At 41.2% G+C, this 13119-nt stretch overlaps 1 protein-coding gene across 1 annotated transcript in view; it reads left to right on the top strand.

The window, feature by feature from the left end:
* Positions 1-13119, top strand: part of ZIM2 (zinc finger imprinted 2) — a 41620-nt gene that overhangs the window by 14842 nt on the left and 13659 nt on the right. The window contains 1 exon segment of the mRNA XM_066372614.1: positions 134-1064. Within this exon segment, the coding sequence (XP_066228711.1) occupies positions 134-1064 (931 nt within the window).

The following is a 13119-nucleotide window of genomic DNA, read 5'->3' as shown; positions in this document are numbered from 1 at the left end:
TCACTTTCCCCGGAAAGAAAATCCAAACATTTTAGCGAAACAATAGACCCCTCCCAGGGCAAAGCCTGCCTGTAGAAAGATCATCCTCGGGGGCAGGAACGAGGATTGGAAAGTAGGTCACTTCCGGACACAGAGGACAGTCTTCTCTTGATGATCCATTGGATGCATACCAGGTCAGCGAAGAGAAACCTTTGAGCCCGGTAACAGTGAATGAGCCCAAGACCCTTGCTGAGAAAAGAAGCCATGACAGCGATAAATTTGAGACAAGTTCAAATCTTAAGAAACAATCTGAGGGTCCTCTAGGAATGGCTCCCCAGGAATCTGCTGTTCCTGGTTACACCAGGCCCCCACCGGTGGTCAACAAACATTTCCTCCAAGAGACCGGGCTCAACCAATGTGTATTTGACAAAAGAACTGCTAGTACCCTAATGGCCCGTAAGAGTCACGAGTAGATCCATACTGGGAAGAAATCCTCTAAAGGGAAGCAGCGTGGAGAAGTCCTCTACCTCATGTCATACCTCTCCAGTCGTCCAGGGACTCATTCTGGTGACAAGTCCCCTGAAAAGTCTTTTATCCAGCGTGCGAGGGTCTGTGGCCATGTGAGGACCCACTGTCAGGAGGAGTACTATGAAAGCCTCCGGTGTGGCAAAGCCTTTGTCCAGCATGTACATCTTCTTCAGCACCTCCGGGCCCATGAGGCGGCACATGCCCTCCCTCCTAGGTGGTCCCGCAGCAAGCTGTCGTAATCCGTAATCCGCTATCAGTGGAAACATGACTATGCTGGAGAGAGAGCCCAGGAGTGTTGTCACTGCAGCAGAACCTTCCGCCAGAGCTCGCATCTCCTTCAGCACTATCGGGTTCACGCTCAGGAGCAGCGGTTCCAGTGTCAGCTGTGTGGGAGATGTTTCAGCCGACCCTTCCAGCTCACTCAACTCTATCAACTCCATTTGTCCATTTGCAAGAGAAACCCGGTGAGCGCAGGTGCCGTTGAAAAACCTTCAGGGAATGTTCTCAACACCTCTGACCTCATCCTGGAGAGAGAAAAACCTCTGAGTCCTCTCAATGTGAGAACTTCCTTCCATCAGCCCTCACACTTGGTGAACAACTTGAAAAATTCCATTCTCGTGTGGTCCAAATACAGGGAATGGTTACAAGAAAGAATGCACAGCTTTTTTTGAAAAAGGAAGTTCAACCCACGCATCAGCAGTCACACAGGCCCTGAAACCTTGCACAGAATATTTTTTGTTGCGTAGGAAATGCACTGATAGATTTCACCCTTGTTTGGTGGCATTCACAGAATAGAGCAGCTGGATTTTGACTTCCTGACAGAAAAACTTGTGACCAGCAGATGGGCTCCAGACAGGCAGTTTTTCTTGCTTGAGTTTTTATAGGGTGTTTACATACAATATTATCCCCACCTTGGATGTATCAGCACAGGGCATGGTAAAAAGAAACTCAAGGTGCTCCTGTATGGATTCATCCACACAGCTGATGTAATTGGTAACATATTTATACAGTACCTCATAACTTACAGAACACTGCCCGTATATGTTATTCTTTTGATCTCTTAAGGGTTATTGTGTAGTACCTAGTGAGGATATTTATAGTATTCCATTTTATAGATAATGCAAACTTGAAACTCCCAAGTTGTCAGGGTTAGTGTTTTTTATTTTTTTTATTTTTTATTTTTTTTCTTGAGATTCCATGAGATACTTTATATCAGTGTTTTTCAAGTGCGGTCTGTGGACCAGTGCCAATCTGTTAGAAATTGCACCAGTCTAGGAAAGAGTTAACCATCCTGATGTTGTATGAAGGTTATAGATCCAGTGATTATAGAATCTAGCATCTTCATACAACATCAGGGTGATTAACTCTTTTGTGGATCAGCACACAATTTCTGGTGGACCGAGTGCCTGCCTGTGGACCAGCAGCTGTTGAAAACACACGGCTTTATATCTTTATGCCCAACCCAGCCTTCTCTTTTTTATTCCTGCCATATCCTCTCTGAAAGAGGTATAGTTGCTCTATTGACCACTGCCTCTCGTTAGTAGCTCCAGTATTGGGCACTTACAGTATCAGAGGATCCGAAAAACTTTCTCAGGGTGAAGTGCTTGCTGGGAGCCATTTCTCTCCCGATTTAGGGTTCGATGATGACTTTTTTGAGGCACGGATTTACACTTGATCTTAGCCAAAAGGCCAAGAAGCAATGAGACACCAATTCAGGGAAGTATATTTTTGCTAAGCACTTTTCTCGTAGATTGTAACGCTGTTACGAGTCATGTGTTTGTGTGTGTGTGTGTGTGTGTGTGTGTGCTTATCTGTTTGAGGGATTGGGATTTATTACATTTTCCTTTTTCCTCCTGTTGTAGTAATATAAGGTTATAGTAATTAAATATATAGAAATATAAAAATATGAATGATATATAAAAGTAATTAAAAGGATATTAAAAATAATTATTAAAATTAAGTAAAGTTATGCCAATTGGATAGGAATTAATATAGTGGCATAGTGCCATAACTCTGTAATGTGATAAACAGACTCTGACTTACAAGCAGAACCCAGTTAGTATGTGTGTGAAGTTATACCTAGATAAGAAGTGGCTTGGTGTTATTTACATTAACTTTGTAAATTAATGAAAATAAGAACATCTTAAAAAGTGGTTTAATGTAAACATTTCAGTGGTTTGACATAAAGGGGGTTCTCTGCAAGGAACTCTCAAAAAGGTGGTTTGAGGTGATAATCCTGTAGATTGACACCTGTTAGAAGGCGTTGGCCAGAAAGGGTACTAAAGCTGAGGGGCCCCGTGCTGCAGCTGTCGCCCAGACTCCAACGTTGATGCGGACTGTCTCCACACCACTCTGAGCTCTGACCAAAGCCAGACGAGAGGAGCACGTCGATGGGGCCCCTTAAGCTGTACCCAGGCACGCCAAAAGGATTTGTGAGTAATAAATTGCCTGTGTGATTATTGCAATTAATTTGTGTGTCGGTCTTGTCTTTCCTCTGGTGGCATTTAACAGTAGCATCCTCATAGCCACCTCAAGAGTAGTCTCGAAGAGGCTGCCAGCCCTGCTAAAAAGCAGGAGTGTCCCACTGCACGGGGAAGTCAAATCAGGGACGCCTGATGGACGTAGAGCTTGGGCTCTTCTGGGACACCTCCCTTTTAAAATTCCCATTTGAAAGCAATATTTTTGCTTTTTCGGACTCTGGCATCATCAGCATGACCAGCTTCCATCTAAAATCCTAATCCTTTGCTGGGCATACTTTACTCTTTAAAGATAGGAGCCCTCCACGGCACTAAAAATCTCTTTCATAGTGGATTGCTATAATGTCGGAAGCTTTTCCACCCCCAACTTGAGTGGTAGTCAAACACAAAGACACATGGTAACCATGTGGACCTGGAGTCTGAGACCTGTTTCCTTGCCTGGAAGGGTGGGTTGCTGCTACTGCTGTTCACTGCCTTGCTTTTCCTCATCGCACCATTTAATTTATTTATTTTTTTTTATATTTTTCTGAAGTGAGAAGCAGGGAGGCAGACAGGCTCCCACATGTGTCTGACCGGGATCCACGCAGCATGCCCACTAGAGGGCGATGCTCTGCCCAGCTGGGGCATTGCTACGTTGCAACCAGAGACATTCTAGTGCCTGAGGCTGAGGCCATGGAGCCATCCTCAGCTCCCCGGCCAACTTTGCTCCAATGGAGCCTTGGCTGCGGGAGGGGAAGAGAGAGACAGAGAGGAAGGAAAGGGGGAGGGGTGGAGAAGCAGATGGGCACCTCTCCTGTGTGCCCTGGCTGGGAATCGAACCCAGGACTTCCACATGCAGGGCCAACACTCTACAGCTGAGCCAACTGGCCAGGGCTCATCCAGCCATTTTTAAGGTTAACCTACAATGGGTGGCTCCAAACCCAAGAAATTACGAGCAAACAGGACTGGTCAGAACCTATACTAGCCAAATGAATGGTCACTTCCCAGTCCCTCTTTTTCATTTCCAAGGTGCTTGACCAAGAAATCCCCATGGGCTGACATATTCCTCACCCTGGTTCACTGTCTCCAACGCACTGTAAATTGGTTTCTGACCCTGCCAACTCTGCCATGAGGGGACATGTTGTTGATGTGCTTTATTTATGCTGCTAATTATCCTCAATGCCTTGTGATTTAAAGTGGTGTCTGCCGTGTTTCTGTGCTGTAAAGTTACTATTTATTTCTCTTGGTAATTAATAAATACTTTGAAGACCACGCAGATACTCATTTTCTCTGCAAAACTTTCACCCAGTAAATTCTAGCTTCTAACAAGGGTGTCATGCCTATGCCCTATTACTCTGTTGCAATGGTGATTTTTTTTTTTTTTTTTTTGCTTTTTTTGTTTGCCTTTGGGAGCAAGGAAAGGTTTGTTGATAGAGAAGAAGGCCTAGCTGGAGAAGATGGGACAGCTAATTCTCAAAGCCATCTTTGTAATGATGATCGTTTCATTTGTGGCATTCCTTCTACATTTGGTAATTAGATTTCTGCCAAGACTAAGAGGTGTCCTCCTTGTTTATTGATATTGGTATCAATTCATTGTTATTTATTTTATTCTATTGACTATAACTCAGTACTGTCTGTTATTTTGTTGTTCACGTCCCACTTCTGGCCATTGGGGGAACCCCTTCAAGTTGGCTCCTAGGCCTTTTCCAAAAGCTTTCAGACTTTCCTGAACACTTTTTTTAAAATATATTTTTAAATTTTTTTAATACATAAATTTTTATTAATTTTAATGGGGTGACATCAATAAATAAGGGTACATATATTCAAAGAAAACATGTCCAGGTTATCTTGTCATTCAATTATGTTGCATACCCATCACCCAAAGTCAGATTGTCCTCCGTCACCTTCTATCTAGTTTTCTTTGTGCCCCTTCCCCTCACCCTCCTTCCCTCCTCCCCCCATAACCACCACACTCTTGTCCATGTCTCTTAGTCTCATTTTTATGTCCCACCAATGTATGGAATCATGCAGTTCTTGTTTTTTTCTGATTTACTTATTTCACTCCATATAATGTTATCAAGATCCCACCATTTTGTTGTAGATGATCCGATGTCATCATTTCTTATGGCTGAGTAGTATACCATAGTGTATATGTGTCACATCTTCTTTATCCAGTCACACACACACACACACATATATATATATATATATATATATATATATTTTTTTTTTTTTTTTTTTTTTTTTTTTTTCCTTAACATGTTCACCAAGTCCAAGTTGGCACCAACACCATTCCAAATCCCGGATAAATGCAACCCAACCCCAGTTCAGTCCTTTAGGAGCTATCAAGGAGCAGGAGTCCAGAAAAAGTCCACATCCAGGAAAAGTCCGCATGGCACTGGAATTGTTGTCACAATTCTATACTTTGCAGCTCACGTCCAAGTCCCAATGACCACTGCTTCTAGCTGGTAATGATTCAGGTAGACTGGAAAAGCTATCTGCAGCATGTGTGGAGATGGAGCTTCTGTTCTCTGCCTGGAGAGATGAGACCAGGTTGCTTTTCCCTGGAGCTCTGCAACTGTGGCGTGGTAAAGAGAACCTTGGGATACACTAAGCTGGGTGGCAAAGGTAAATTCACAATGGAAGTTGGCAAAAGGGGGAGAGAGAGCTCTAAATTAGGAGTAGGTCCCAGCCTGAAATATGAGTGGGGCATTGAGGTAGGAGGAATAAAGGAAACAGTATATATTAAACAAAGCAGCAGAAAATAGGACTATCAACACCCACACCAGAGATCTTTGAGGGAATAAAAAACCTGACTATTTAGGCAAGACATAGTTAAGTGGCCCTTGTGCAAATGAGATCAGTTTACCTGCTTCTTGGAATAAATACCCTAGGCTCATCCACAGTGTCGTAGATGGGACCGACGGCCCTGGGCACCTTCAGCCTTCAGTGGCAAACCCCAGCATTCTGGGCAAGGTTAGGTCACAGGTGGCTGGAGCAGGGCTGGAAGAGACTGAACCCTCCCTTAGAGGAGCGAGGGGGAAGCCTACCTTCCAGTGTCCCTTTTTCCTCACAGAAAAGGCATGTAAGCCTGGCAGGCTTTAGCTCAATGACCTTCCTTTTCACTATTGAAGCAGGACCCAGATGGATTCCTATGAGACTTCTTTGGGGCGTTGGATGGAGCCTTTAAGGGCATATCCTAAAAGCTGGTAGGATCACCTGATCTCTATTAGGCTTTTTCTGCCTCTTGGTACCTTAAAGGCCATGCTCAGAAGATCTCGCTGAGGGGTTTGAGGATCCCCATCTGCCTATATAAACATTTTCCATATATCTGGAGCTATTTGGAAAAAGACAAAACAGTGTTATTAGCTGGATCAAATAAAAGAAGGTAGAAGTTTGCAGGAGAAGAAGATTTGGTGTCTCCTGTTCATCAACATTCAAAAGAAATTTAAAATTTTTTAAGTAAAAAACATGATATGATAGACCCATAGGAGTTCCAGGATATGACTCCCCCCTTTTAAATTTTTTTAAATTGACCTTAAAATATTTGCTGGGTATGCTTTAATAATACCTTGACTTTAAAGATTGTAAAAAATACTCATAATTTGAAAGGTTTAACAAAATACAGTAAATGCTTTTGCTACATATGCAGGAGCATTGTCAGTTTTAATCAGTTTAGGAAATCCAATAATAGAAAAATGCATACAGACAATGAGCTATAACCTGCTTAGCAGCCTCTCCTGTTCTGGCAGAAGTTACTATGTATATAAATCCAGAATAAGTATCCACTGTAACGTGGACATAGGGCTGTTTGCCAAATGAAGGTATATGAGTAACCTTCATTTGCCAAAGTTGTCCTGGTAGGAGTCCTTGAGGGTTAACTTCAAATGAAGGGACAGATTGTAGTATAGGACACCTTGCACAGGATTTACCAATCTGCCGTGCTGCTTCCCGAGAAAGTTGAAGCTGTTTACACAGGGCTGCAGCGTTCTGGTGATGAATAGTATGAGACTGAATTGCTCGATCTGTCATGGTTGCTCCAAATAATTTTCTTTTGGGTAGCTTGATCAACAAGGGCATTCCCTTGTGTTAAAGCTCCAGGGAGCATGGAGTGAGCTCGAGTATGTCCTATAAAACATGGAGCTCTATGTTGACATACAAGTCTTTGAAGAAGGAGGAGCTGCTGAAATAGTTCATCCGCAGTTTGTCCCTAAGACAGCAGTCTTTACAGTGGAGACAACCATGAGTAAATATTTGCTGTCTGTATATAGATTAAAGGAGGATTATGGCAAATGCTGAAAAGCCATGATAATGGCATATAATTCTAGTCTTTGAGCTGATTTTAAGTTGACTGTTTCAGTATAAAGTTGTCCATTGATTTGCAAAAGCGATTTGCCATTTAGTGGAAGTTTCCCAGAGCCATTGTTGTTGATCCTTTGTAAAAAGGAACAACAATAATTTTGAGGCTCAAAACCTATAAGCTATAAGGGTTGCCTATGCCCCTTGATAATCAAGGAGGCAACAAGATCAAAATATGGAAGTGTATTCCATGGGCTATTAGATGGTTCAATGTGCCCAAGCTGTAGCTGCTCTTGTACCCATTGAGCAGCTGCCCTAAGTTTCTCCTGAGAAAGGGGCCATTGGTCTACCCATACAGGATTATCTGATTTCCAAGTAATTGGTTCTGCACAATGCATTATTGGGGTAGCAGGAGCTACCAAGGCCCCTATGCTAAATTTTTATATCCTAATCCACGCCTTCTGGTATTGGGTGCCATTTCTATGGGGGTGAGAATTCCTCGCTGTTCTTTCCCTAGTCCCTTAGTGGGCAAAAATCCCCGATCAAGCATCTGAGTACTGACTAAACCATTAGGACTGACAAACAATGCTCCCGTATTTTTCAAAACGTCTCTACCCCACAAATTAACTGGCCATCCAGGGAGCGCATAAGGCTGAAAAAATCCAGAATGACCTTCTTAATCTTCCCAATGTAAAAAACTAGAACTTTGTTGAGGAGATTTACTCTGCCCTATACCTTGTAATTCTGTGGCTGCTGCATGAGTGGGCCAGGAAGGAGGCCAATGTAGCTTAGCAATAACAGATACATCAGCTGCAGTATCTAAAAGTCCTTTAAATTTATGCCCTTGTATTGTTAGTTCCATTTCAGGGCATTCCTGACCTATTTTTTTTAAATCCAACTGGCAAAATCAGAGGAGCCAAATCGCCAATTTTCTTGGGGCCCATTTTGCAGGATGTGGCCTGAGAAGCAGAATTAGCATCCTTATACTATTCTTATAACTGCCTGAATTAGCCCTGAGACAAATTCTTTTTTTTTTATTAATTTTAATGGGGTGATATTTATAAATCAGGATACATATGTTCAGAGAAAACAGCTCTAGGTTATTTTGACATTTGCTTATGCTTCGTTCCCATCACCCAAAGTCCAATTGTCTTTCGTCACCTTCTAACTGGTTTTCTTTGTGCCCCTCCCCTCCCCCCACCCCCTCCCTCCCCTCCCCCCCACCCCGTAACCTCCACACTCTTGTCCATGTCTCTGAGTCTCATTTTTATGTCCCACCTATGTATGGAATCATATAGTTCTTAGTTTTTTCTGATTTACTTATTTCGCTCAGTATAATGTTATCAAGGTTCATCCATGTTGTTGTAAATGATCCGATGTCATCATTTCTTATGGCTGAGTAGTATTCCATAGTATATATGTACCAAAACTTTTTAATCCACTCGTCTTCTGATGGACACTTGGCCTGTTTCCAGATCTTTGCTATTGTGGACAATGCTGCCATAAACATGGGGGTGCATTTCTTCTTTTCATACAGTGCTATGGTGTTCTTGGGGTATATTCCTAACAGTGGGATAGCTGGGTCAAAAGGCAGCTCGATTTTTAATTTTTTGAGGAATCTCCATACTGTTTTCCACAGTGGCTGCACCAGTCTGCATTCTCACCAGCAGTGCAGGAGGGTTCCCTTTTCTCCACATCCTCGCGAGCACTTATTCTGTGTTGTTTTGTTGATGAGCGCCATTCTGACTGGTATATGGTGATATCTCATTGTGGTTTTAATTTGCATTTCTCTAATGATTAGTGATGTTGAGCATTTTTTCATATGCCTATTGGCCATCTGTATGCCCTCTTTGGAGAAGTGTCTATTCATTTCTTTTGCCCATTTTTGGATTGGATTGTTTGTCTTCCTGGTATTAAGTTTTACAAGTTCTTTATAAATTTTGGTTATTAACCCCTTATCAGACGCTATGTCAAATATATTCTCCCATTGTGTAGTTTGTCTTTTTATTCTGTTCTTATTGTCTTTAGCTGTGCAGAAGCTTTTTAGTTTGATAAAGTCCCATTTGTTTATCCTGTCTTTTATTTCACTTGCCTGTGGAGACAAATCAGCAAATATATTGCTGCGAGAGATGTCAGAGAGCTTACTGCCTATGTTTTCTTCTAAGATGCTTATGGTTTCACAGCTTAAGTTGAAGTCTTTTATCCATTTTGAGTTTATTTATTTATTTATTTATTTATTTATTTATTTTGCATTTTTCTGAAGCTGGAAACAGGGAGAGACAGTCAGACAGACTCCCGCATGCGCCCGACCGGGATCCACCTGGCACGCCCACCAGGGGCGACGCTCTGCCCACCAGGGGGCGATGCTCTGCCCATCCTGGGCGTCGCCATGTTGCGACCAGAGCCACTCTAGCGCCTGGGGCAGAGGCAAAGGAGCCATCCCCAGTGCCCGGGCCATCTTTGCTCCAGTGGAGCCTTGGCTGCGGGAGGGGAAGAGAGAGACAGAGAGGAAGGCGCGGCGGAGGGGTGGAGAAGCAAATGGGCGCTTCTCCTGTGTGCCCTGGCCGGGAATCGAACCCGGGTCCTCCGCACGCTAGGACGACGCTCTACCGCTGAGCCAACCGGCCAGGGCGAGTTTATTTTTATGAATGGTGTAAGTTGGTGGTCTAGTTTCATTTTTTTGCAGGTAGCTGTCCAATTTTCCCAACACCATTTGTTGAAGAGGCTGTCTTTACTCCAATGTATGCTCTTACCTCCTTTGTCAAATATTAGTTGTCCATAAAGGTGTGGGTTTATTTCAGGGTTCTCAGTTCTGTTCCATTGATCTATATGCCTGTTCTTATGCCAGTACCAGGCTGTTTTGAGTACAATGGCCTTATAGTATAACTTGATATCCGGAAGTGTGAAACCTACCATTTTATTCTTCCTTTTGAAGATTGTTGAGGCTATTCGTGTTCTCTTTTGGTTCCATATAAATTTTTGGAATATGTGTTCTATATCTTTGAAGTAAGTCATTGGTATTTTAATCGGTATTGCATTGAATTTATAAATTGCTTTGGGTAATGTAGACATTTTAATGATGTTTATTCTTCCTAACCATGAGCACGGTATATGTTTCCACTTGTTTGTATCTTCTCTGATTTCTTTTATCAATGTTTTATAATTTTCCGAGTACAAGTCTTTAATCTCCCTGGTTAAATTTACTCCTAGGTACTTTATTTTTTTCGTTGCAATGGTAAAGGGGATTGATTCTTTAATTTCTCTTTCTGACAGTTCATTGTTAGTGTATAAAAAGGCCTCTGATTTCTGAGTATTAATTTTATATCCTGCCACCTTGCTGAATTCATTTATCAGGTCTAGTATTTTGACTGCGACTTTAGGGTTTTCTATTGATATATACAATATCATATCATCTGCAAATAATGATAGTTTTACTTCTTCTTTTCCAATTTGGATGCCTTTTATTTCTTTTTCTTGTCTGATTGCTGTGAATCAGAACTATGTTGAATAAGAGTGGTGAGGCCTGACCTGTGGTGGCACAGTGGATAAAGCGTCGACCTGGAAATGCTGAGGTCGCCGGTTCAAAACCCTGGGCTTGCCTGGTCAAGGCACATATGGGAGTTGATGCTTCCAGCTCTTCCCCCCTTCTCTCTCTCTGTCTCTCTCTCCTCTCTCTCCCTCTCTGTCTCTCTCTCTCCCTCTCTCTGTCCTCTCTAAAAATGAATAAAGTAAAAAAATTTAAAAAAATGTTAAAAAAAAAAAGAGTGGTGAAAGGGGACACCCCTGCCTTGTTCCTGATCTTAAGGGGATTGCTTTTAATTTTTGCCCATTGAGTATGATGTTGGCTATGGGTTTGTCATAGATGGCCTTTATCATGTTGAGGTATGTTCCCTGTATTCCCACTTTGCTGAGAGTTTTGATAATGAATGAGTGCTGGATTTTATCAAATGCTTTTTCTGCATCTATTGAAATTATCATGTGGTTTTTCTCTTTCCTTTTGTTTATGTGATTAATCACATTGATTGATTTGCAAATATTGTACCAGCCTTGCCTCCCAGGAATAAATCCCACTTGATCCTGGTGTATGATTTTCTTCATATATTGCTGGATCCAGTTTGCTAATATTTTGTTGAGGATTTTAGCATCTAAATTCATCAGGGCTATTGGCCTATAATTTTCTTTCTTTGTGTTGTCTTTGCCTGGTTTTGGAATCAGAATTATGCTCGCCTCATAAAAGGAGCTTGGAAGTCTTCCTTCCTCTTGAATTTTTTGAAATAGCTTGAGAAGAATAGGAGTTAGTTCTTCTTTGAATATTTGGTAGAATTCACTTGTGAAGCCATCAGACCCAGGACTTTTCTTTTTTGGGAGTTTTTTGATAACTGTTTCAATCTCATTTGTTGTAATTGGTCTGTTTAGGTTTTCTGATTCTTCCAGATTAATTTTTGGAAGATTATATATTTCAAGGAATTTGTCCATTTCATCTAGGTTGTCTAGTTTTTTGGCATACAGTTCTTCATAGTATTTTCTTACAATATTTTGTATTTCTGTTGTGTTAGTTGTTATTTCTCCACTCTCATTTCTAATTTTATTTATTTGAGTCTTCTCTCTTTTTTTCTTGGTGAGTCTGGTTAAAGGTACATCAATCTTGTTTACCTTTTCAAAGAATCAGCTCCTGGTTTCATTGATCCTCTGTATTGTTTCTTTAGCCTCTATGTCATTTATTTCTGCTCTGATCTTTTATTATTTCGTTCCTTCTACTAGCTCTGGGCTTTACTTGCTGTTCTTTTTCTAGTTCTTTTAGATGTAGGGTCAAGTTGTTTATTTGAGCTTTTTCTAGCTTCTTGAGGTATGCCTGTAATGCTATGAACTTCCCTCTCAAGACTATTTTTGCTGTGTCCCATAAATTTTGAGTTTATGTATGCTCATTATCATTCGTTTCTAGGAATTTTTTAATTTCTTCTTTGATCTTATTGTTTACCCATTCGTTATTTAATAACATGCTATTTAGTTTCCAAGTGTTTGAGTATTTTTCAGGTTTTCTGTTGTGGTTGATTTCTAGTTTCATGCTAATGTGATCAGAGAAAGTGCTAGATATGATTTCAATCTTCTTAAATTTGTTGAGACCGCCTTTGTGCCCTAACGTGGTCTATTATAGAGAATGTACCATGAACACTTGAAAAGAATGTATATTCTGCTGCTTTAGGGTGAAAGGTTCTGAAGATATCTATTAAATTGAGTTGATCTAGTGTGTCCTTTAAGTCTGCTGTTTCTTTGTTAATTTTCTTTCTTGAGGATCTATCTAGTGATGTTAGTGGGATATTGAAATCCCCTACTATTATAGTATTGCTGTTGATCTCACCCTTTAAATCCATCAAAGTCTGCTTTATATATTTAGGTGCTCCTATATTAGGTGTGTAGATATTTATAATGGTTATATCTTCCTGTTGGATTGCTCCCTTTATCATTATGTAGTGACCTTCTTTATCTCTTACTATAGTCTTTGTTTTAAAGTCCATTTTGTCTGATATAAGTATTGCTACCCCAGCTTTTTTTTATTTCCATTTGCATGAAATATTTTTTTTTCATCCATTTATCTTCAGTCTATGTGCATCTTTTGTTTTAAGGTGTGTCTCTTGTAGATAGCATATGTATGGGTCCTGGTTTTTTTTATTTTTATTTTTATTTATTTATTTATTCGTTTTAGAGGAGAAAGAGAGAGAGAGAGAGAGAGAGAGAGAAAGGGGGGAGGAGCAGAAAGCATCAACTCCCATATGTGCCTTGTCCAGGCAAGCCCAGGGTTTTGAACTGGCGATCTCAGCATTCCAGGTTGATGCTTTATCCACTGTGCCATCACAGG

The sequence above is a fragment of the Saccopteryx leptura genome, chromosome 3 (genome assembly GCF_036850995.1).
Source record: "Saccopteryx leptura isolate mSacLep1 chromosome 3, mSacLep1_pri_phased_curated, whole genome shotgun sequence".
In the NCBI taxonomy this organism is placed as follows: Eukaryota; Metazoa; Chordata; class Mammalia; order Chiroptera; family Emballonuridae; genus Saccopteryx; species Saccopteryx leptura.
The sequence above is the reverse complement of the archived record's forward strand: the minus strand, read 5'-3'. Positions and strand labels throughout refer to the sequence as shown.